The sequence below is a fragment of the Nannizzia gypsea genome, genomic scaffold (assembly GCF_000150975.2).
Source record: "Nannizzia gypsea CBS 118893 supercont1.7 genomic scaffold, whole genome shotgun sequence".
Classification (NCBI taxonomy): Eukaryota; Fungi; Ascomycota; class Eurotiomycetes; order Onygenales; family Arthrodermataceae; genus Nannizzia; species Nannizzia gypsea.
In genome coordinates, this window is record NW_003345195.1 from 1,068,731 (window position 1) to 1,091,560 (window position 22,830).

The window sequence follows — 22,830 nt, forward strand, 5'->3', positions numbered from 1 at the left end:
CCGATTTTGGACAACAATCATAGGGAAAATTAAAGGGATAACAAGACTGTTTTGTTACCCAATTCCACCTCTTTAATTACTAGCTATGGGTTATATACAATTTGCCCACGAAAACGCCAATTCCGCTTCCGCTACCATCAGATTACCACTCGCTCAACTGCCCCCCATACGCCATAGTAATATGGTAATTGGTAATAACTAGCCAGATTACACGTGGCTGGACTCCAGCTTATCTGAACCGCCAGTCTTCTCCAGCCGGGCGGCATGGTGGAAGCTGCTACTCGTCCTCCAGGCTGGGATACCGATGTATTTAGTACCCTCTGGATCCGTGAACATATATTCTACCTCCTCTAGTGTCTTGCCTGCAGTGTCGGGGAACATAATGAGGACATGGATGAACATGGCAGCGCAGAATACCCCGAAGAGCACGTATGTCTTCCACTGGATGTTGACAAAGGCCGGGGGCACAAAGTAACCAAGCGCAAAGTTAAAGGCCCAGTTCGACGAGGTAGCAAGGGCAACGGCTTTTCCACGCACACGTAGGGGGAATAGCTCCGGAGGGTAGATCCAGGAAACGGGTCCCCAGGTGGGAGCAAAGGAGGCAACGAAGAGATACGAGCATGCAATGACAGCCTTGCTGGGGGCACCGGTGATCTCCCAGGACTCGGCCTCGACGCCATTGAGACCGCCTGGAGAGAGAGGCGAGCTGGAGGTGGAGGAAGCCGGCGTTAACGAAGAGGAAAGTCATCATGAGGAAAGCTCCGACAAGAAGGGGCAGACGTCGGCCCCAGCGGTCGATCCAGAGAAGTGCAGGAACTGTCATGGCGACGTTGATGACATACTGGATGCTGCTGGACACAAGAAGGGTGTTTCCGGTCAAACCAGCCATTCCAAAGACGTATCTATCATTCCTTTGTTAGAGCTGATGGTCTCTTATGAAGTGAACTTTGAAAAGAAAAAGGCGGGGAGAACGAAATGGATCCAACTTACGTGATGTAGTACATCATGACATTCATACCGGTCAATTGACTCCAAATCTGGGTAAAGACGCCGATATGGGTACGGTTGATCATGTTAGGCTTGAAGAGCTCGAGATATGAGACATCGGCATTTGCCCTTTCAAACTCGCAAATGTCCTTGATCTCCTGAAATTCACGCTGCACGAATGGGGAGTCTGGGTCACCGTGGCCGTGAACCAGGGTGAGAACCCGGTGGCACTCATCCCAGCGGTCTTTACGAGCTAGCCATCGTGGTGACTCTGGGAGTGGCATCATGCCAAAGAATAAGAGAACAGCAGGGATGGCCTGCAGTCCCCATGGAATTCGGAAAGCAGCCGGGCCTTTGATAAAGCTGCATCCATATGATATGCTATTTACAAAGTAAGTAGCTGTTGTAACACGTATAAAAAGGGGGATTAGTTAAATCTTACTAGAACATGATGAGGATACCCCAAGTGATTGCCCATTGCTGACATCCGACCAGGCGACCACGTTTAGTTGGGGGTGCAACTTCTGAGATATAGACTGGCACTTGAGCTGAGCAGATACCGACACTCAGACCGTTGATGACACGGCCCACAATCAGCATGGCGATATTTTGAGAAGCACAAGTGATTACAGAGCCAATGATCCTAGGACAACCGCTTTAGCCTGGATACCACAAAACGAACATCAACGCAGACAGGACATACCAGATGATGGCTCCAGTCATGATGGCTTTCTTTCGGCCAAGATGATCAGAGACGAACCCTGATATCAAAGCTCCCAGCCATGAACCGCCGGCCATGGAGGCAGTGATACCTCCCTGCACAGAAGGCCGGGGACCGCCACACTGACCCGGACCATACTGGTTGAAGTAGCACTTGTACTGGTCGGTACCTAGAATGGCTGACATCGACGAGATGTCGAAGCCAAAGAGGCCACCGCCAATGACAGCGACAGCAGAAATAACATAGATGTTGCCAGTGTTGAACATGGTATAAAACACCTCCCTACACTATTCCCCCTAGGGATGGACTATTGGTGATGTTATTAATAAGAAGGTAAAAGGAATGGCCTCCTTGTGACGCAACATAGGCTAATATGCGTTCACTAGCTTGACTATATATATCCAGAAGGGAAAGGGAGAGAAAAGGAGAGAAAAAGAAGAAGAAAAGAAGAAGGAAGAGACCGAAAGGAACGGCCGGGGGACTATTTATGCAAGAAACAGCGGCGGGGGTGAAGGGTAGAAGCTTCCATGGGAACAAACCGCAAGGAATCAAAAACATCCCATGTTTGTTCTATGACGATTGGCAGGTCTTCTCAAGTTCGGCTCGGGCAGAGTTTCTTAGCTTTCCCTTTTGCTACCTGCTGGCGGCGACCTTCCCCGCAAACGCTCTCCATTGATCACACAGAGGGCAAGGCTTTCCGTACCATGGTAGGACGAGTAACTGACAGCCTATGTCGCGTGCTCATGTGGCACTGCAGCAAAGGCGAAAATGGGGGGTTGGAGTGTTGGACAATGTCGATGTTGGTAGATTGTCTCTGACTCGGATCCAACGTTGCTGCTACCAAAATTATTTTAGCAGCATGGCTCCATCTGCCATCCAAGAGCTCTCCAAAGTACCTCCCCTTGGGCCGTTGTAGCTTGATACGTGAACGTGAATGCATCAGCGGGAAGAAGCAAAGAAAGCAATATATTAATCTGACCGTGCCGCAGGATCGACAGCTCTTGCAACCCTCCACTAGTTAGTTAATGCTTGCATGTACTACCAAAGTAGACTATACTCCTTCTACCGCAGAAGCCTCCATGCCTGTCCGAGTATTAGCTACCCTCTCGTGCGTCAACCAGCCAGCCATCCCCTTGTCCTTATCCCCGGAAACTAGAGACGAGAGAAAAGCTCCTATTCGCGGGAGCCGCAAAGTCGCCTGCACAGTGGCAAAGCTTCTACTGCTTTTGCTGCCATGGCCGCTGAAACCCTGGGATGTAACAGCTCCATCTTTTAAGGCCTATCTTTCTTCCTGGCCCGATTGGCGTCTCTTTCTTTTCTTCCCTTTGCCGCTCGCAGCGTCATCGGGGTTGGGCGTTCGGTTTTACTGTCCGGGAGGCCGGGAAGCCCGAGTGTAAAGGCAGAGATATGGGTACTTAGCTAGCTAGGTACTACTTAAATATAACTGTCTGGGCTTAACCGAAGTACAAGTTGGGGGTATTGGCCTGTCGAATACGCATAGAGTAAAGATGTGCAGTCCAATGCATATGTAGAGACGTAGAAGGATGAGTGGTGGTGGGTTGATGTCGCAGTGATAGAGCTGCCAGAATACGGGCCCCTGTGATACAGGTGACAGCCCTTATTCCGGATCCTTACTTGTTGGTTGACCGAGAAGAGAAATTGCTGGAGAGCAGATAAGAATGAAAGTCTCCACTATATGTCTTCGTCGCTTAATGCCCAAAGGAGTTGGAACTCCGTACGCGTGTAAAGACTTGGGTGCTTGCCTTGAATCACTCAAAAGCCCGTCTAAAATCCAAAAATTACCATTAACGCTGTCTGTACCTCTATGTCTGCCCTAATAATATCATTGAGTACCATCAAGTTCATACCCTTTGTAAAAAAAGAAAGAAAGAAAACACTCGTAGCGAACAAAACACTGGAAGTAAATTGAGAAAGAGCGGCTACTGAACGAGCGTCCATTCAGCAAGTGCTTTGAAACCCATCCCAACCCTACCGACTCCTTGCTCATACTCTGCCATCGTCAAGCCACGCAGATCAGTCCGGGTCCCAAAGCTCGTCAACTCATATATCATTAACCTCTGGCCAGCACAGCCCAGTGTTCTACCGTCTGAAATGTCCAGATACCAGTAGTCGCCGCCTCCCGCAGTATTAGTACCCCGGACATGGTTGAAAGGCACAAACTTATCTTCCCTACCGTCGAGCCCATGGGTAGCTAGGAGGAAGAAAGATGCGGCTTTCTTGCCGCCGTGCTTAACTATAGACCAATGCTCGCAAATGAGTGCGAATTGGAAATGAATAGAGCGTCCGGACACTTCTCTGATTGATATGGACTTCATTTCGGGCTGAAGGGTCGAGTTTCCGATACCGTGGTCTTCCGTCGCATTATCGAACAGAGTAGGAGGGTCGATAGGTATATTCATCTGAGCCCTTAGACCACCGCCTATATACTCTTCCCAGGTGATGTTGGCACGTCCGTCTTCGCGGTAGAAGTCAGAACGATTCGCAGGGTAATGGTCGAGTCCAAATTCGTTATTCGACATGATAAAGTGCTTGGGTGAGAACCTTTGAACATAGGGCATATTTGCACCCTCAACGTGTCCCGCTCCCCAGCAGCAGTCAATGAGCTTCCATTGTCCATTGTCGATGCGCACCACATTCCACGCATGGTTGCCTTCGTATGGAGGTATAGGTGCCCCAAGGGCAAGTGGTGTACAGCCGTAGCCCGTCCCATGACCACTTATCACTTTGGCTTCTAAACCAGCATGCTTTGCCAGGGTTTCGAATAGGGATGCAAATCCAGCGCAGACGGCGAGTCCATGGGTGAACACATAGTCGGGAGATTGTGGCATTCTTTTGCCTTGGAAGAAGCTTTCCACGTCATACCGCACGTTATGATGTAGCCAAGTAAAGAGCACGCGTGCTTTATCCGTCAGTGATGGGAATGGATATGTGAGTTGGGATGATAGCCACGCCAAATCGTGCGAGGGAAGAGATTGACGAGGAAAGTTAGCAGCGTGTGCATCAGCGGCAGAGAAGTCACGGCATTTAAAGCATACGGCTGGTGCATTGGCAGAGTTTGCCGTATTGCTGCGAGCTGCAGAAGAGATTTGAGGCTTTGAGCTGGTAAGTACCGGAGGCAGCTTTGGCCGCGATGCAAGAGGCACTGGAGGAGGGGCACGGGAAATTATTTTGGCGTGTTCTAAGCTCTTTGCATTCTGCTTGACAACATCGTCGGTATTCCTGTTCAGGGTTGAGAAAGTAACCTGCTTGATTTTTTGTAGGTCCACTCCTCGCGGTGGTGGAGGAGGAAGTTTTCTCTGTGTAGCGGGCGCCGACTCGACTCTTTCTAGCAGCGGTCCGTGGGAATGCTGAGGTTGATCCGTCTGCGGGAGAGGTGTCGAGTTCATGCGAGGAGGGAGTTTCGGTTTCGTAGCCTTTGGTGGAGGAGCGGTAGCTGGAGCGATGATCTTATGGCCAGCCAATTGATTCCGTAACGCTGCTACATTTCCTCTCAGTCCTTGGGCGCCGGGAGCAGGCCCAGGCTTAATTGCTTCCACCTTCCTTTCGCTACTATCATCATCCTTGGTGTCTCTGGTGTTCCCTTTCCATGATGTGACACAGGGTAATTCAGTCTGGCCCCATGCCGGAGCTCGAACACGATAAACATCGGTTTTGGTATCTGCGCCGGACGAGTTTGAAGATATGGATGCGCTCGAGGGTGTATATTCACTAGACGACCGACTGTAGTCTGATGGGGTTCTAGGAGGAAGGGCGGGTGGAACTGGGGAGGAGGCTGCTTGGCTCTTATTCCTCGGTGGCAAGGGAGGGCCTGCTGAGAGTGCCTTGCTTCCCTTGGACGGCGGAGGTGGTGGAGGAGGCTTTTTTTGGCCAGTTCTAGTGATGACTGGAGGAGGAAGAACCTCCTTACCTCGAATCATTTGCCCAAAACTCCTCCTTGATGTGAGGAGTTACTGGTTTTCGTGGCGCGAACAGTGCGTGGAGAGAGGCCAGAGTCGAAGGAGTCATCGCAAGATTGTTATATATATATATGGAGTGAACGGAGTTATCCCCTGTTCGAGTTGGACGGGTCCAGTTTTGGGGGTATATTACAAGATGCCAGCGTTAAGTAATATATAAGTTGCTTAGCCCCACGTCATGTCAAGTCCACTCGCTGCGCCCAGCCCCAGACACTCTGCGCCTGGCTGTTCGTGTTGGACGGCTTTGCGCATCTCGCTACCTCGAGACCCGTCCTCGCCCTGTGCGTTCTTTTATTAGTTGGTTGCATCTGGAGTCGGTTTGTTTCACATGAAGGTTACTTTTCGCGTCAGGCTCTTACTAAAATTAACCTTAAGTTAAGTAAGCAACTGTGGCTGCCTCTGGAGTCTCCCATTGGCTATATCCAAATTAACTCGTATAATAGTCCAATAAAAGGCGAGAAAAATCTTAATAAGCTCACGGAGGAGCGGGAAGGCCTTTGCCTATTGGCCACTTTATTGGCGCGGCTCTGCTTCCTCAAAGCGGAAGGCCTTGACGGCGTTCCAAAGGAGTGAGGATATCGGAGAAGAAAGGGAGATATAGATATATCATTTAAAAGACTAGCTAAAAAAGCTATGGCTAACCGGGATTGACGGCCGGTGTAGTGATAGCCCAAGAGATAATACACCATCAAGAAAAGAACGACGTCGACAGACAGCGGGCTTGGATATTAAAACTGTTCAGACGCCCCCAACTCACGACGGAGAAACCACCAGCTCCGTCAACGCTCGCCTACCCTCCATCAGAGGCTATTCGAAACGGCCATCTTCTCTTCAGCGTTGGACTATTTATAGCAAGAATCATTTCGTTGATCGTAATTGCTAGTCCGTTACATCATGGAGACGTATATAGTCGTCATTTTCATCAACACTATCCCCTCGGATCACACAGATTGGTACAACAACAAGGGTTCACCAATATTCTCGATCTCGGGGATTGTGCACTTAAGGTCGAATGCCTTGCTAAGGACGATTTTAAATATCTTATAGAGGATAGTTAGCTGACGAACATGAAATAAACTGAATAACACGGCAACCCACCTTTTGCACGTTGATACTGTGACTAGTGCTACTAAATATTAAGCTCGCCCTCATCGCCTTGGCAAACCGTTTCGCCTGTCAAGGCTAGTCAGCCTTCATTCAACATTTTGTAGCCAAAGTTGCAAAGGTGATGCGTCTTACCTGTATTGATATTTCCTCCTGGTCTTCGCGGGGGAAGTTGACAAAATGATCGTATTTAGTTCCAACCAGGAAAGGAATGGCGGTCTTGTTGAAGCCTCTCCCTTGTCGATACCATTCTTTGATGGAATTAAGCGTGCTTTTCCGGGTGAGGTCGAACATGAACAAAATGGCCACTGCATCATTGCAAACAAGGGGTAACATGTTGACAAACTCCCGCTGTCCACCTAAATCCCAGATTGAAAAGGTGATTTCGGTGTTCCGGATTGAAATAGTTTTTTCCATAAAATTGACCCCTATTTAGGCGATGTTAGTCAACATTGCTTCACAATATTCTGTGTGTATTCTGGGTATCCAACCTAAAGTCTGAATATAGTCTTCGTCCCAGCTACCCTCGACATACTTGACCATTAAACTTGTTTTGCCAATCTGAGCATCACCGACCATTCCAACCTTAATCACAACACTATTCTTACTTGGTGCTGCTGATTGTTGTTGTTGCTGTTGTTGCTGCTGCTGTTGCTGCTGTCTCTGGTTCTGGTCGTGGTACTGCTGAGAGTACCCATATCTATCTCCTGAATTCGATACCCCTGATCCAGGACGAGAGGCAGGTTGTGAAGGCTGTTGATATTGTTGATAAGACATTGTGGGGGAATTATGCCTTGACGCGGGTGAGAGGTCACTCTCATGTGTATGTAGAGTTGGTGCAGTTGACTGAATGTATTCGGGGGAGAATGACGAGTGGTGGCTTTGCTGTCCGTTGCTGTAGCCATTATTGTACGTCTGTTGATAACTCGACGGCGTCTCATCAGTACGGCCGGGGATTTCTTGCTCCGGTGTTTGTGGAACCAGGTTCTCAGGGACAACTGTGGGTTCGGGATCTGGAGCGTGTTCTACCGTAGGCGCAGGATCCTGTGTAGATACAGATTCAGATTCAGCCGGGGGAGGTGATTGTTCAGCATTTGTAGTTGTCTCCGTGAGTTGTGTCACCGTGGGATCGTCTTCCACCTGGAGTTTGTCAACTTCCTTCGTTAACGTATCCATCTCCACGTCTGGGCTCAGAAGCTGCCCTCACAGCGTATTCAAGAAATGGTATCACACGAATTGTCAGGCTGAAGACCGGCATAAATAGACCCAAGGCCTCTCGCGTGATGAACGGCTCGTCCGTTTTCGACTAATACGTCGGTTTCTGTTCGGTTTCGGCGTTGAATGAAAGGACTGCGCATGCAGAACATACGAGGGAAGCCCCTAGGTGCGAAAGAAATGTCACTCCGGTGTAAAGAAGGCCTACCAGGTGCCTCCTTTTGTTCTACTCGGTCAGGGGAGCTTAAGGGAGAGCTCAAGGTTTAAGCGCGTAGACTCGAGGCAGCCGCGGTAAAGTTGTGCGGTCAAGGGGCTATCAAGCGACTGAAGACGGGGTCCCAGGTCGAAACGAGTTAACCTGGCTCCCGAGAAAAGCCAATACTGCCGCAATCCGCCGTTTGGTTGTCTCTCTGTCGTTTTTCGTGAGCGTTTCCTGTCTATCAAAAAGACGAAGTTCATCCAAAAGCGAGAACCAACAAACGCAAGCTGGGATTGGCCCAAAAGGAGACTAGCGCGGGCCCGCATTTACACCCAAACATGTGGGAATAAAAAAAATAATATAAAGATTTTTTTTATTTATCGATAACACAAAACGAAATAACGATTTCTTCCATCCCCTCGATAGCAGCGCTGCACCTTTGCACCGCATTGTCTGTCTCGAATTGAGCAAGCGGGTAGACACATACTACTATGCCAAAGCGTGGTGTAGAGGCCGAAGAGGCCAGCGGGGCGCTGAAAGCTGGTGACCGGCCTATGGAAGACGCCCCGCCAGACGAGATAGGGGAGTTCGAGGATGAATTTGAAGACGAGTTCGAGAGTGAAGATGAGATCATAGAAGCCGGAGTTGACGGCCGGCCAGATGCAGAGCGTGAAGCTGAAGAGCAAAGGGGTACGTGGTTGCCCTAGAAGTCTGGGTTCTGCGGTGTGCATACCAATCTGTTTCTTTGAGACCCTTCCCATGACCTGATTCCTCTGTTGTCGGTTGAAAGATATAATGGCTGACGGACTGTTTCTTATACGCAGATGCAATGGAAGTGGACAAACAAACATTTATCCCCGGTAGAACGAAGCTGGCTCCTGGAGAGACTCTATCACCTGATCCATCCACTTATGATATGCTTCATACTCTTAGCACACCGTGGCCGTGCCTATCATTCGACATTGTCAGAGATAGCTTAGGTGGTAATCGAAAACTATATCCAGCAACCGTGTATGCAGTTTCTGGTACACAGGCGGACTCGAGGAGGGCGAAAGAGAACGAGCTTATGGTGCTCAAGTTAAGCGGGCTAAGCAGAATGGAACGCGAACGTAATGACGACTCGGACGATGAATCAGATTCAGACGACGATTCCTCTTCAGAACCCATACTCGAGTCAAAGTCGATACCTCTCAATTCCACAACTAACCGGATTCGGTCGCACCAGACACCACATGCCTCCGGGGACCCAACAAAGCCGCCTCAGACCCTTGCAGCGTGTATGTTAGAGAATACACAGGTTGTTATCCATGATGTGTCGCAACATTTGGCCAGTTTTGACAATCCAGGATTGATAATCCCTCCATCAGCAGCTAAACCATTATCCACGCTACGAATGCATAAATCGGAAGGTTATGCCCTTGACTGGTCTCCTCTTTACCCTCTAGGGAAACTTCTTACAGGCGACAATGATGGCCTGATATACGTCACTACTCGGTCGGAGGGTGGTGGGTGGGTTACTGATTCCCGGCCGTTTGTGGGACATTCATCATCTGTGGAAGAAATTCAATGGTCACCTAATGAGAAGAATGTGTTTGCATCCGCCAGCAGCGATGGGACCGTAAAAGTGTGGGATGTTCGGTCTAAATCTCGAAAGCCAGCAGTTGACGTGAAGATCTCAAATACAGACATAAATGTCATGAGTTGGTCGAAGCAGACTTTCCACCTTCTCGCTACAGGTGCTGATGATGGTCAGTGGGGTGTTTGGGATTTAAGACAGTGGAAACCCGAGCCTTCGAATGCTGGATCTTCTCAGATCAAAGCAGAGGCGGTCGCTTCGTTCGATTTCCACACGGAGCCAATTACCAGTATCGAATGGCATCCAACTGATGACAGCGTTGTTGCTGTTAGCTCTGCGGACAATACCCTTACACTTTGGGATCTTGCGGTCGAGCTAGACGACGAGGAGTCCCGAGAGGAGGCTGGTTTGGCTGACGTCCCATCACAACTGCTGTTCGTACATTACATGGAGATGGTAAAGGAGTTGCATTGGCAGGAGCAGATGCCGGGTACAATCATGGCTACTGGTGGTAATGGTTTCGGGTAAGCAACTCAATCTCCCTAACCAGCCTTGTTCATACTAAACCACTAACTTACTATATCCAGTGTTTTCAAAACTATCAGCGTTTAAAATTCATGGTATACTACTTATAGCGAAAAAAAAAGGAGGTACAACGCTTACAGGGCACTATTCTGGCCTTTATATTAGCCTAGCCCAGTGATTCATGGGAAACAAGAAAAGAATTAGAAGAGACGTATCAATAAAAGGGCAGGTCTAATGCCTAGATATGCCTAGATATTAATTCCATCTGCATAAAGGGGTTACTTTCAGTTTCTGCAGTTAATACTCCCTAAAAATGCGCAGCAATGAGATTCACTATCTATTTCTATTTGATGAAAGAGTATCTTTTAGAGGTTTATAATGCTAAATACCTAAGTCACTTTTGGTAACTACCTACTACCTTAAACTTAAAAATAAGATTGCAAGTGACTGAGCCCTACCATGGATCTACTAAACATTAAACTCATAGCAAATGGCAGTAGCTGGCCAGACAATCAAAACATGAACTATGCTGGGCACAGTGACGTTATATGAGAGGCTTCTACATTTAACTGTGAATTCCTTGTTATATACTGTTACTCTAGGCCATGTTGGCCAACGCTTTCTTTATCAAAGCTGATTCCTTGTTAATGGCCTCTGCCATCTACTTGAATTCTTCTTCAATGAGAAATGAGTGGAATCTCTAAGCCTTCATTTGCTCGCTATTCAACGTTTCCCGGGGGCTGTTGAGGAGAATGGAGTTAAGTGTCGAGCAATAGCATAGTCGTCAAGCAGAATTCCACCATTTATCACCGAATTCCCCAAACTATGCGTGATCCGAATCAGACTTACCAGGAGGGGCAAGTCAGGGAGCAAGGCGCCGAAGAGAAAAAGGGCGGTGCTGTCGCTAAGGCAGTTATCCAAATGTGGCATGACAACCCGTCATCGAATCTAATAGTTGGTGTATGTGTTGAGACAATAGGGAATATTAGCATGGAAGAACGGCCAGTTACGCACCAAACTGCAGCTCCAGTATCTACCCAGAACCATGATATCAACAATATCCTGCCGAGCCAGCTACCAAACCGTTCGCCATATCCGTCACAACAGGCATTTCGTCGATATGTGTCCGCACCTGCGGTCCTTCGGAATAGAATCCTGGTTACGCAAAATCAAGTGGAAGTGTCAAGATCTGCATTGACACCCGCAAATATTCTCTCAAATAAGAACTTTCAGGCACAGAAACCATTTCTAGTAAGAAAAGTGCGGGCGCGGACAGCGTTTTCTACAAAGTCAATTCCACCCGTCGTCCGTACTGGATGGGAGACGGTTGATAAAAGCGTGACCTTGGCTGAGGTTCCAGAGATACTCGCTCAAGACAAGGCTGAAGGGGTAGAGGAGATGCTGCAGCTTCGAGGAGGATGTGGCAGTTGGATGGGAAAGAAAGGCAAAATGCGTCGTTTGGAGGATGACGAGGAGCTCCCGCCAATGATATGGTGGTTATCTGGGGGTCAACCCAGACATCCCCTTCCAACGGGCTCCAAACTTAGGTGGTGGAAAGCAAAGAGTAAAGGACAGTGGCAGACAGGACAGAGCAGGGGGTATTTTCAGGAATTTGCGTATGTGCTGTCGGATGGGAGGCTCTGTAGAAACGAGTTGGAGAAGGAGAGTAAAGAATGCACAGAGGGGAGAAAGAATGACGGGCTTACCGATAATGTAGCTGCGAAAGAGACAACGGCACCGGAACCACACAGCTGAATGTCAAGGAAAATGAAACCAAGGTCTCAATCTTATTCCAAAGTTGAGGATGTCTACCCCGTAGTTACCTTCTCAGTAGTATGGGGTTTAAGAGAAAGTCCCCGTTAAGGGGCAGATACGGTAAACTAAGGTAGCCACCTTGACCGACGGCGCCAATATAAATAAACCAAGAATAGAACAAAACTATCAAGACTTTAAGTCTCCGTCTAACTAAAGGTACTTATATATAAATTTCCACAAAATAAGCTGGCGAGAATCTAACATTGATCATTTAGCTGGGTCTACGATATATTCCAACTAACTAGTTAATTGACAGATTTCTCGATCGATAGTTATAATATTAATGTGCTATAGGCTTGTTGAGGATTACTCCATACTGCCAACTCAGGCTGCAGTACAGAGTACTAGGACAGAGTAAGCTGGAAGGGCGTAAGTACCTATAGAAGCCGCGGGATATCAAGCAGGGGTGTAACGATCTGACCGTCGGGACCAGCTTCGAGAAACGAAGAATAGCTAACAAGCACCAAGGGTAAACCAAAAGCTACAATTTTTGGCGAGCGTTTCTTAAGTATCTTTGAGCCAGTTGTATATCCTCTCTCAAAAAGGATGTATGTCCTTCAATTCCGTGTAGCATGTTATTTGTGTATAAAATCAAGGCTCAGGTTGCAGAGCAATGAGTCGAATACTGAGGTCCCTGTCCCTCGGCCTCTTTAACTAACTAGCGCATAACTGGCTATAGCAAACGCTAACATTTGGCCGATATGGTGGTTATCGTTAACTTTCGAGCCAGATGCTAGATAGAAACCATGTAGCAACGTTTTATCCAAAAAGGGATCTACAATATCGTCAGTACAGTGCATGGCTAGTACTCCATATGTATACTATGCTTCTCTTGTCTACGTGAATTGTCTATATAACTAGAGCTGACAAATTTGTCCCAGGCCCAACAGATATCATCACATCAGGTGCGCAGCTTTGGCTGGGTAAACTTTGGAGAGGTGGAAAGATACCCTGTGCCTGATTGGCAGAACATATGCATCAAAAACGCCAGCTCTGCCTATCCTTGTCCAGCTGTCATGCACGACATGCGGGAAGACATCGAAAATCACTTCCAATTCGTGGATGAAATTTGGGAAGATGAGTTTTGGTTTGTTCAAGCCTGGAGAGTTGGGGGGTCTCTGCGGAGGACGGCCGATTCACGCTTCATGGTACCCAAGGACTTTGAACATTACACATATTGCTATTTGACCTGGTCACCGCGTGTTGATACGAGGGCTTCAAGCCCTCTGTACGTTCCTCGAGATATCTCGGTGACACGATGCCAAAATATAAGCCTGTAATCCAGAGGGCTGGGAATAGAACGGAGTCGATACTCATACATACCATCATGTTACTTCTCTCTGACGGTCGTCATCGCCGGGTGTCTGACGTGCATTCCATTATTTAGTCTTTCGTCTGTACACTCAACGAGCCACTGAGATGATGAGGTGGCGCCGGGTCTCGTATTGGCAACCTCTCTGGTTGCATGTTTAGTTATCCCAACAAGCTGGGCTGCTTCCTCCGTAGTAATATCGAGGCCTCTATTATGCGTCTGGAAGACCAGGAACAACAGCGCAAGACAGGCCCTTCCTGTTGGCAGAGAGCTAGTTATCGAGAAGCTGGGTTCAAACGGCTTACCATGAACCTTCCCGGTCCTGCTGGCCTGGGGGAGGATTTTCCCTGCATCTTGATAGGCAGGACCATGCTTCCTGCGTGAACTATAAACAATGTCTGGTTTGCAATGGCGAACCGCGGACTGTCCCTGATGATCTCCGTTTGGACGCCTCCAGTATGAGAGGACTGCATGCGCTGGCTTGTATCGAATCGAACGAGCACAGTATCGAAGAATCGCAAAAAAGAAAGCAAGAGTGATACCAAGCAGGACGAGAAAACAAAAAAAGTTCGGTGTTGAAGACGCTTTGGCCGAGGTCGCAGATGACGTAATTCCGCCCTTGCTTTAGCTCCATACGCGCCGCTAGTCCCGTTTAGGATTCCAACACATGACCAGTCTCATTCCTAATGTAGATTAGCTTCCCGCTTACCAATGCCGCCGCTAGTTCATAAGAAGCTAGCCTTGAAGTTTGCTGTAACGTCACAGCGATGTATCATGACACTGCCCGACTGGTAATACAGTGAAATACCGGGAAATGCTGAGGTACACGAGGTACAGGCTCAAGGTTGTTGTTCCTTTTTCCTTCCATTTGATCGTTATCAAACATCAAGATCCGCGATTGTCAAAGCTCGAGAGCTTGGTGATGCCACTATCTCGAAGAAGTAGATGGTTCGGGCGTCTAGGCCTTGGCTGGTCGAGAGCCGAGGTCGTACTGTGAAAGCTCCTCGTTTATGGAGGAGAGATATGGCTTTGATGATACAATTTGAGGTATGGCTGTTGCAAATTAGGGTCACGACCGGTTTACTGAGGTGTACTGGCAGTTACTCTGCAGGATCATAGGACACTTGGGGGGCTCTAAACAATAGCTTCGCAGCTGTTCAGACCAGCTCCCGCCGAGAAGTGATCACTCGGGAATCGGATCGGGGTACATAGTACTCCGTATATCTCAATCACTATAACTCGGTACATATATCGGGATATGTTTGAACCAAAGGAAAATAGAGCTCTTCATTTTCTTGCTACACTAGCGTCTTAAAATATTCTTCCTCATTCTTGATCCTATTATTAAGAACTCGTCTAGCCAAGAGAGTTTCACGGCTGGCCAGATTTTGGGTGTGTCATCGTGCTGGAAGACGGAAATTATGCCCAAGTGTTGTCTAGTTGTTTGAAGGCAGGTTTGGAGGATCCACTGCGCCCCGGACTCCACGCGGTGTCAGTTCAGGTTGATTTTGTGGGGAAGAAGCCGTCAGGGGCCATCTCCAGACTTCGGGAAGAGCTCGTGTTGGCCGCAACGCCATCAACATCCGGAGTTCAGAACAAACGACTGGATGGTTGTGCGTGCCGAGGTTTGCTCTATTCCGGCTCTGTGGGCCTGCAAACACGAAGTGAATATAAATAGTCCAAATTTCGAGGACTCAGACATTACCCGCCATTTCTCCGTTTTAAAACATTCCTTCTCTGTGTATCTGAGTATTTCCTGCAAGTGGGAGCCGCTGGGTATTGAGTGTTGTCCAAGTTTCTATGCATTGTCGAGGAATGAGGACAAGATACGAAAATCAATTGGTCGCATATGCAAATGGCCAGTCGGCGGATGTAACTTCCTAGGATGTATCGGATTAATGGGACTGGGTTAATCCGACGTTTTCTGATCCATCCATCATCCACCATGGATATGAGCTGGGAGTCGAAAGAGCTGGAGGCCAGGACGCGAGGGGATCATCTCCTCTTCCGTCAAAAAGTCCAGCGTCAAGACCGCATAAACATGAACTGTCTGTGGAACGCAACACGACTTCCATGCCGCTTCCGCCCAGATGGAAACCCTATGCCTTGTGGCGAGCTACTTCAACGAGGACGACCCAGTCTAGGCCTGTGAACGCAGCGCAGCCCAGAATTGGAAAGCTAGCTAGTTACTCCGTATATTTTTCTTATCATCTGAGCGGGCGGCGATCTACACCACCATGTCCAACAGTGAAATATTTCTTCTACACAGGCGTGCAGCAAGCTAACCGACCTTTCTCTGGTTCCTCGCAGGATCGCTTCGGAACCCCGAAGGCTGAACTTGCATGCTGCAGCTTCAACGCACAGGAGTTAGGAATATGCAAGCCAGGACGCTCGACCCCCCAGCTTGAGCAGATGGATCAACAGAGCCCGCCTGCAGCACCGCTCCCGCTGAATATCCCTCCGTCTGCCGCCTGCGCATATTTTCTTCTCTCGCCAGTCTCTCTCTGTACGGGGGACTCTAGCTCCCATGGCATGCATTGTGGCTGTGACCTTGTCGTTGAGAACAGAGTCATCACTCCGTACCACCCGTTACACCTGCAGCACTCCGTACCCTGATCTGTATTGTGTGTACAGAGTACTGCGACAGCTCGATGTGCTACCTATATATCTTTAGTATAGCAGAGTCTCGACAACAGGAGCCCGCAGGCATGTACTGCGTAACCATATGACCATCATACTCACCGTCTCGTCTTCCCCCCTCTCTCTCGGTGCGGATAGAAGTAGAGGTTGTCTCTGTATCATGTCGTCTCTTCGAATTCCCTGACAGAAGAAACTTCCAGGAACGACATGCTTATGTAAGTAAAGTAAAGTCAAATGGCGTACTGGTGTAATGTAACTTGGTGTAAAAATACACCGCCAGTACACGCTGTTCCGCATTGAGTAACTCGGACGACGTCGCCTCGACGGCACTTTCGAAATCGCTGAGCGACACACTCGACTGCGAAGCCTCGATACGCTCTCCATATCAATGGCTGACAGTGCCGGTGGGATGTCTGGTTGTCATGGATATCGTGGATCTCACGGCCAGACAGTGGTATGTTGGTTTTGGCGGCGTAATCTAACGCACCGGGCTAAGGAAATACTGGTACGAGTGACCCCAGTCTCGGTGTGGAACAACGCTAACATGATACAGGGGAACCGCTGGAGAAAGTATCCTGTCGTTCCATGTAAGACGATGCGCCGCCACCAATAATAATATACTTAAGCCTCAAGGCCGAATACCAGCACAGCCAGAACGAAGGACAAGGTCTGCAGCACAACAGGAGCAGAGCAGAGCAGAGCGGCAGAGTTGTAGCAGCAGCACCAGCAGAGACAGCAAAAAGCAGCAGAAGACACTGAAGGACAACAGAAGAACTAGCACGAACTAAGGACCACCGCAGGACGCTGATCCGGCGCTGTTGGGCGGCCTGCTTTCGACCTCAGCCAACGGCCATATCGCAATTACATTCATTGCTACTCGTTTCCCCCCTCTCCCTCTCATCTGCTTAACGCTGACATCTCATACATTTCATCTCCTGCGTTGGTGTCGCTGAAACACAGCCTGCTGCGTGCTGCGTTCTTTTCACCTCTCGCGGGCAATTGAAACACTTCATACCAGACGTTGGCAGTGCTCCTTCTTGCTGCTCTTGCCGCCCAACGCTTTCTCTCAAGGGTTCGTTTCGACTTTGTTCTCTCGTCTACCAGACTCAGACAAACACACGCCTTCAGTCCATTACAGCTACCTCTCGCACACCGCACAATTTCTCCATCAGCGAATGAACGTCCTAACAACGCATGCGATCCATCCATAGCTTGTTTCCGCCGCAGCGACTCTGCTAGCCAGCCTTACCGCTGTTTTTACAAAACATAGTACTTTTGATATCAATTCCCGCCTCCGGCGCCCGTATCAGCCTCGCTGGCCTGAACTGTACATCGAAGCTGAGCGTCACGTCCTGCCGCCATATGACGCATAGCAACTGTCAGTGATCAGCTTGTCTATTGCATTGTTCGGACAACGTGCCCTCTGCTTCGCTTGTAATACCAGCCGTGGGGGTCTTGAAGAAGAGTTCCCGGCCCGGTGTGGCTATATTTGATCGTTGTTTGAGACTTTCAAGCTCTCCGGCAAACTACTGGCTGTTATCTTTACTTTTGTGAGTTGCATATTTGTCTCTGACTACTACAACCGCCCGAATTCTACGCATATGCAATCTTATTCACCTTTGTCTCGGTTGATCCGTGTTTTTTTCTTTGGATACCTTTACGGTGTCCGTTCCTATTCCTCATGTTGCTATTATTATCATTTCGTTTTGCGCCAATGCGCAGGTTCAACTATGGCTGACTCAATTCATTTTCATCGTATGTGATGTTACAGACACCCTTGTGCGACCCGCCAGAGTCCCCGTTCCGCCTAACCACGCATCTATAGCTTTCCCTACATGTCAACTGCTTCGTACCTACTGTCGTCTCGGTGTTATCTCACAATTTTCTATATTTAACCCGACATTCCTAACTCAAGCTATCTCTCTACCTTCACGCATTCCAATTACATTGTCGAGAACGGTCAATAACAAGATTGAATTCTCACGATATCAAGTTTACCATGATGGCCGATCAGATTACTCTTAATAACGAGCCAAGTCAGGACCTGACGGCGATCAATGAAATTATGCAAAATGGTCCTGGTAAGGGTTACATCGCGGCATCCCATCGTTTGTTGCTTCTGCCCGAACGGTGCTTATCATAATTGCAGTATCCCATCCAGCCGGTCAAACCCCTGACCCTAAAAATCAACCAAAAGGCTCCAACCCAGATGTGCCTCCTCCAAAAACAGACAAGCCTCGTCCGCATGTCTGTGTGACCTGTACGAGGTCCTTTGCGCGCCTAGAGCATCTGAAGCGCCATGAACGGTCCCATACAAAGGAGAAGCCATTTGAATGTCCAGATTGCACAAGATGCTTTGCTCGAAGGGATCTACTTTTGAGGCATCAGCAAAAACTTCACATGGCAACCACGCCAGCGTCACGTCCAAGAAATGTCAGAAGGGAAAGTATGAGTAGCTCAACACGAGTCCGGAAAAACTCGATAGTTGGCGGAGCCAATACTATGAGGCCGAGGGCCAACACTATCAGTCACGTTGAAGGAGCAGCTGTGGGTATGCTTGCATCTGCAAACTCTGCCTCCAGACCTACTCAGCCGGGGCATACCCATCACCCCAGCCTTGGAGGCATTCCAAATCTTCCAAACTTTGACTATCGCTCAAATATTAGCTCGCTGAATGGCCTATCAAAACTTGATACTGCAGCTCTCACTAGTGAATATCCCGATGCTCTTCGGACTGCACCAGTTTTTGGAAGCTTTGGTCTCCCTTTTGGCATGGGTGACGCAATGATCGGTCAGGGAAGTACAATTAACCCTGCACAACTGCACTTTGCAGGCTCACCTCATGGCTTTGCCGATTCCCCTGCTTCCCCTTTCTCACAGACCTTTTCAAACATGACCACTACACAGAGTACACTCGAAGATGATCTAAAATTCGAATGGTTAAATGGCATCGACAACTCCGTTGCGTTCGCACCTAACGACTCAGCGATTGACGGCTCATCCCCATCCGCCATGAGTACAGGAAGTCAAAGTGGACTTAGTGAAGCAATTCTCGACGCCGCTAACCAAGCTGCCACTACATCAACCGGTAACACAGCCTGGCCTGCCACGCTACACAACCAAGCTCAAAGCCAATCACAACAATATGCTTTGGATTTCGCTAGCCTTACTTTTCCCGAGTTTGCTGCACCTCCCGATACTGTGTCCCCTAAGTCTCTTCTTTCACGTAGTCATGCTTCTAATCAGCCCTTCTCGACATCCACTTCTCTGGCATCAATGAATGGACCCGTGCTTTCGGGAGCTCCTACCAGTACGTTCCATATTTCATCCGTGGGTGGAACAAATGGCCTCCAATCCTTTGGATCTGGCTATGATCAAACTTCTCAACCAGCCTACTTGAGCTCTATCACTGATTCAACGCGACAGGCTTTGATGGGGACTTTACAACAGCCTTCGGGTTTCAATAGTCGCCGATTCTCGCAGCACTCCCTTAACGCCTCGCCTATGAGCCCTTCTAGCTCCGGAAATATGCTAGGAAACTCCCAGCATACCTGCAATATACCCAGTACATACGATCTCCAGCGATATGTCTCTGCATATGTTACCTATTTTCATCCACATTTACCGTTCCTCCACGTTCCAACTTTGGATTTCACTGCTCTTGAATATTCGGGAAAGCCTAGGTCATCAAGCACTGCAGGCAATATTGCTCTCGGCGGTGGTTGTCTAATCCTTTCCATGGCTGCCATTGGTGCCCTCTACGAATACGATTCGGCCACATCAAAGGAGCTCTTCGAGTCTGCCAAGAAGATGATTCAACTCTACCTTGAGGAGAGACGGAGAGCTGATATGTCCGCTGCTATCAGTCGTTCCAACTACAGCCGTGATAGCTCGCTCCATAACACTCCACTTTGGCTTGTGCAAGCAATGCTACTTAACGTTATTTACGGTCATAACTGCGATGACAAGACAGCAGTTGACATTGCAAGCACTCATTGCGCGGCTCTTATAAGTCTAGCACGAGCTGCTGAATTAACAGAATACCATCCACCTGAATCTCTACCTGCCGATCAGCTAGGGTACAATGCTTCTTCTAGCGATTTGTCGGAGGCAAATATGGAGACATGGATGGTACAGCATGCGGAAGTCTCAAACGAAAGGAAAGAATGGCTTAAGTGGAAAATTGTGGAGGAAAGAAAACGAACTCTTTATGCTATATTCACTCTTTCTAGCTTGTTGGTTTCTACGTATAACCACTCACCTGCTCTTACAAATTCTGAAATCCGTCTCACTTTGCCTTGTGAAGAACAACTTTGGGCAGCCCAATCTCCCGACACATGGAAAGCAATGGGAGGTGCCGAAAACAACTCGATTGAGTTCTCCACGGCCCTTAAGTCACTGCTTAATGCAGGCCAGATGCCAGCCCAAAACCAATACGGGCCAACTCTTCAAGCAGATGGATCGATGTCTAGTGAATTACGGCCAAGTACCTTTGGATGTTTGGTATTAATTCATGCTTTGCATAATTATGTCTGGGAAACGCGACAGCTACATTTGGGCCAACAATGGTCGAATCAAGAGACGGAAGCAATGCATGTACACATCGAACCCGCAATCAGAGCTTGGCAACGAGCTTGGAGTAGTAACCCTACGCACAGTTTAGAACGACCCAATCCATTCGGTGCAGGCCCCTTGTCTGCAGACAGCATACCGCTCTTGGATCTAGCTTATGTTCGACTATACGTCAACCTTGGCCGGTCTAAAGAAGCCTTTTGGCAGCGAGATTGGAGCAACATGGCGGATGAGCTTACCAAAGCGGTTCAATCTGCGTCGCTTTCTAACAAGAACCCCGATCCAGGGTTCTCACTCTCAACCAATGGTGACGCAATTTCCGCTCAAATGCTAGAATCACTTGCAGACTATGGTGTTGCAGATCTCACCATATCGAACTCGTCAAATGACAATCTCTCGTTACTTGCTACCGACGGGCAAAACGACATGCAAGCATCCAGAAGCGAGCGTCTTCTTCGCAAGGCTGCCTTCTATGCCGCGGACTCCATGTCGATGTCAAATGAATGGGGAAATACCTTCGCTGAGTTCACTTCCCGTGACTTGCCAATCCAAAATGCGATATGTCTATTCGATTCTGCACAGGTATTGGCTGAATGGGCTACCGCCGTGCAAGAGCGTACTGGCCCATTCCTTGGAATTCTGGGCCAAGACCATGTTGATTTCAACGAAGTTCCGGCTACAGTTTTGTTGGAGGAAGAGGACCGCAATCTGATGCGGAAGATCCAGGATATTTTGAACAACGTCGAGAATAAAATGAAGAATATGATGTCTCATCTTGGAGCCACGGGATCCGAGTCATGGAACTGCCTGCCTAGTTTGGTTGATGGTGGTTATGGATCGAAGATTGTTCTCTCAGCTGCCTTTTTGCTGAAAAACGCGGGTGTCTGGCCAGGTAAGCACTTATCCTCTAAACTTGCGTTTTGTTACCGGAGGAGAGGATTGTACTAATGAGTATTTAATCCGCAGTTATTAAGCTGATGTCAAATGCACTCGAAGCTCAAGGGCAGAAGATGAAATTGAGAGCCCAGAATTCTTGTTCTGGATAAGCATTTACTTCATCTCGTAAACAATACATCTTGCGAGACGATACCAATTCATCGTTCTTCGGCTTGGCAATGTTAACCACATTGGTCTCGATATCTCATTCTCCTGCGGTACATACACTTTTAAGGACAAAATTTTATTGGTGATGGTTCATGCTGTGACCCAATGCTGCAATTTTCATCATCGAAAATGGGTTTATTTCAAATATTCTGTTAGAGATGATGCACACGGTTGCGGCGGTAGATCACGAACTACATATACACGAACGACACAGAAAATGCCTAGCACAACGGAACCTCAACAACAACAGAAAAAAGACGATGATAAAGAAGTAGCTCGGTTCAATCATTCTCCCTTTTCGTTTATTCTCTAATGATGTATAGACCTTTCCAATGCCCTTTGATAGTGATTGATCGCCTTTGACTTGAATTTTCGTGCTGAAAGTATATGCTGACTTGCTGTACACTTGTTATTCAAAGCTTATCCGATGTTCATGATTTTATGTTCAGAAATTGCTCGGTGCTTGCTTATTTCAGAGACTATTTCTTTTTCTATGCCTTTACCGCCTCGTCAATGTTACGGCCGACCGAGAATATGGGTTGGCGTTTGGTTCGGTTGCATTCGTTGTTGTACTGGAGTTGAATGCGTGTTTGGTCATCATTTGATCAGTTTGCTTTTCATATCATTTACCTTGTTATTCGCATGAGATTTTGTGCTGACTGAAGCTGTTATATATTTTTAATGCTTGTCTAGCATCTTTTACCTTGCTTGAAATGCAGTTTGAATTCCTGTTTTTGCGTTGTTTGCTATTTCCCAAGATCCAATTTATCGTTTCATTATTGTTGCCTACTATGTGTGTACATTGTTCCATGTATATGATTCCTGGTCACCATTCTGAATTACACATTACTTTTCTGAGAATACCTTCGACTTACCCTTTGAAAGAGCCTTGAGAATGAGTTAAACCGGTCAAGAGAGAAAGGGGGAATTGGCTGGCCGATGGGCAAAACCATGATTAAAAAACTCTTTAATATTTTTTTTGTCTTTGAATTTTTAACTTGACTTTTTCAATTCTACCAAATCCTCTGCTTCCCTCTTATATAATGTACGATGATTAGGGTGTCCCCGAATAGCAATTTGACG

The 22,830-nt window shown here is 48.0% G+C and overlaps 8 protein-coding genes across 8 annotated transcripts; 5 read left to right on the plus strand and 3 right to left on the minus strand.

Annotated features, from left to right (window-relative positions):
- Positions 1–207: 207 nt before the first annotated feature.
- Positions 208–1,974, minus strand: MGYG_07709 (high-affinity glucose transporter; the record flags this gene model as incomplete). Its single annotated transcript, XM_003170416.1, has 5 exons — positions 208–689; positions 781–902; positions 991–1,368; positions 1,430–1,630; positions 1,691–1,974. The coding sequence occupies 5 exons, from the start codon at positions 1,972–1,974 to the stop codon at positions 208–210; spliced, it is 1,467 nt and encodes a 488-aa protein (XP_003170464.1).
- A 1,674-nt stretch (positions 1,975–3,648) lies between these two features.
- On the minus strand, positions 3,649–5,646 carry MGYG_07710 (hypothetical protein; the record flags this gene model as incomplete). The annotated part of the gene is made up of 1 exon (XM_003170417.1): positions 3,649–5,646. The coding sequence occupies one exon, from the start codon at positions 5,644–5,646 to the stop codon at positions 3,649–3,651; it is 1,998 nt and encodes a 665-aa protein (XP_003170465.1).
- A 980-nt stretch (positions 5,647–6,626) lies between these two features.
- Positions 6,627–7,965, minus strand: MGYG_07711 (septum-promoting GTP-binding protein 1; the record flags this gene model as incomplete). The annotated part of the gene is made up of 4 exons (XM_003170418.1): positions 6,627–6,725; positions 6,784–6,858; positions 6,925–7,217; positions 7,281–7,965. The coding sequence occupies 4 exons, from the start codon at positions 7,963–7,965 to the stop codon at positions 6,627–6,629; spliced, it is 1,152 nt and encodes a 383-aa protein (XP_003170466.1).
- Positions 7,966–8,694: 729 nt separating this feature from the next.
- Positions 8,695–10,391, plus strand: MGYG_07712 (ribosome assembly protein RRB1; the record flags this gene model as incomplete). Its single annotated transcript, XM_003170419.1, has 3 exons — positions 8,695–8,893; positions 9,028–10,303; positions 10,367–10,391. 3 exons carry the CDS (start codon positions 8,695–8,697, stop codon positions 10,389–10,391), a joined length of 1,500 nt encoding a protein of 499 aa, XP_003170467.1.
- Positions 10,392–11,129: 738 nt separating this feature from the next.
- Positions 11,130–12,059, plus strand: MGYG_07713 (hypothetical protein; the record flags this gene model as incomplete). Its single annotated transcript, XM_003170420.1, has 1 exon — positions 11,130–12,059. The coding sequence occupies one exon, from the start codon at positions 11,130–11,132 to the stop codon at positions 12,057–12,059; it is 930 nt and encodes a 309-aa protein (XP_003170468.1).
- A 1,076-nt stretch (positions 12,060–13,135) lies between these two features.
- On the plus strand, positions 13,136–13,815 carry MGYG_07714 (hypothetical protein; the record flags this gene model as incomplete). The annotated part of the gene is made up of 2 exons (XM_003170421.1): positions 13,136–13,347; positions 13,626–13,815. 2 exons carry the CDS (start codon positions 13,136–13,138, stop codon positions 13,813–13,815), a joined length of 402 nt encoding a protein of 133 aa, XP_003170469.1.
- Positions 13,816–16,493: 2,678 nt separating this feature from the next.
- MGYG_07716 (hypothetical protein) lies at positions 16,494–16,859 on the plus strand (the record flags this gene model as incomplete). Its single annotated transcript, XM_003170422.1, has 2 exons — positions 16,494–16,525; positions 16,625–16,859. The coding sequence occupies 2 exons, from the start codon at positions 16,494–16,496 to the stop codon at positions 16,857–16,859; spliced, it is 267 nt and encodes an 88-aa protein (XP_003170470.1).
- Positions 16,860–18,073: 1,214 nt separating this feature from the next.
- On the plus strand, positions 18,074–21,689 carry MGYG_07717 (DNA binding regulatory protein AmdX; the record flags this gene model as incomplete). The annotated part of the gene is made up of 3 exons (XM_003170423.1): positions 18,074–18,152; positions 18,221–21,535; positions 21,610–21,689. 3 exons carry the CDS (start codon positions 18,074–18,076, stop codon positions 21,687–21,689), a joined length of 3,474 nt encoding a protein of 1,157 aa, XP_003170471.1.
- Between the last annotated feature and the right edge of the window lie 1,141 nt (positions 21,690–22,830).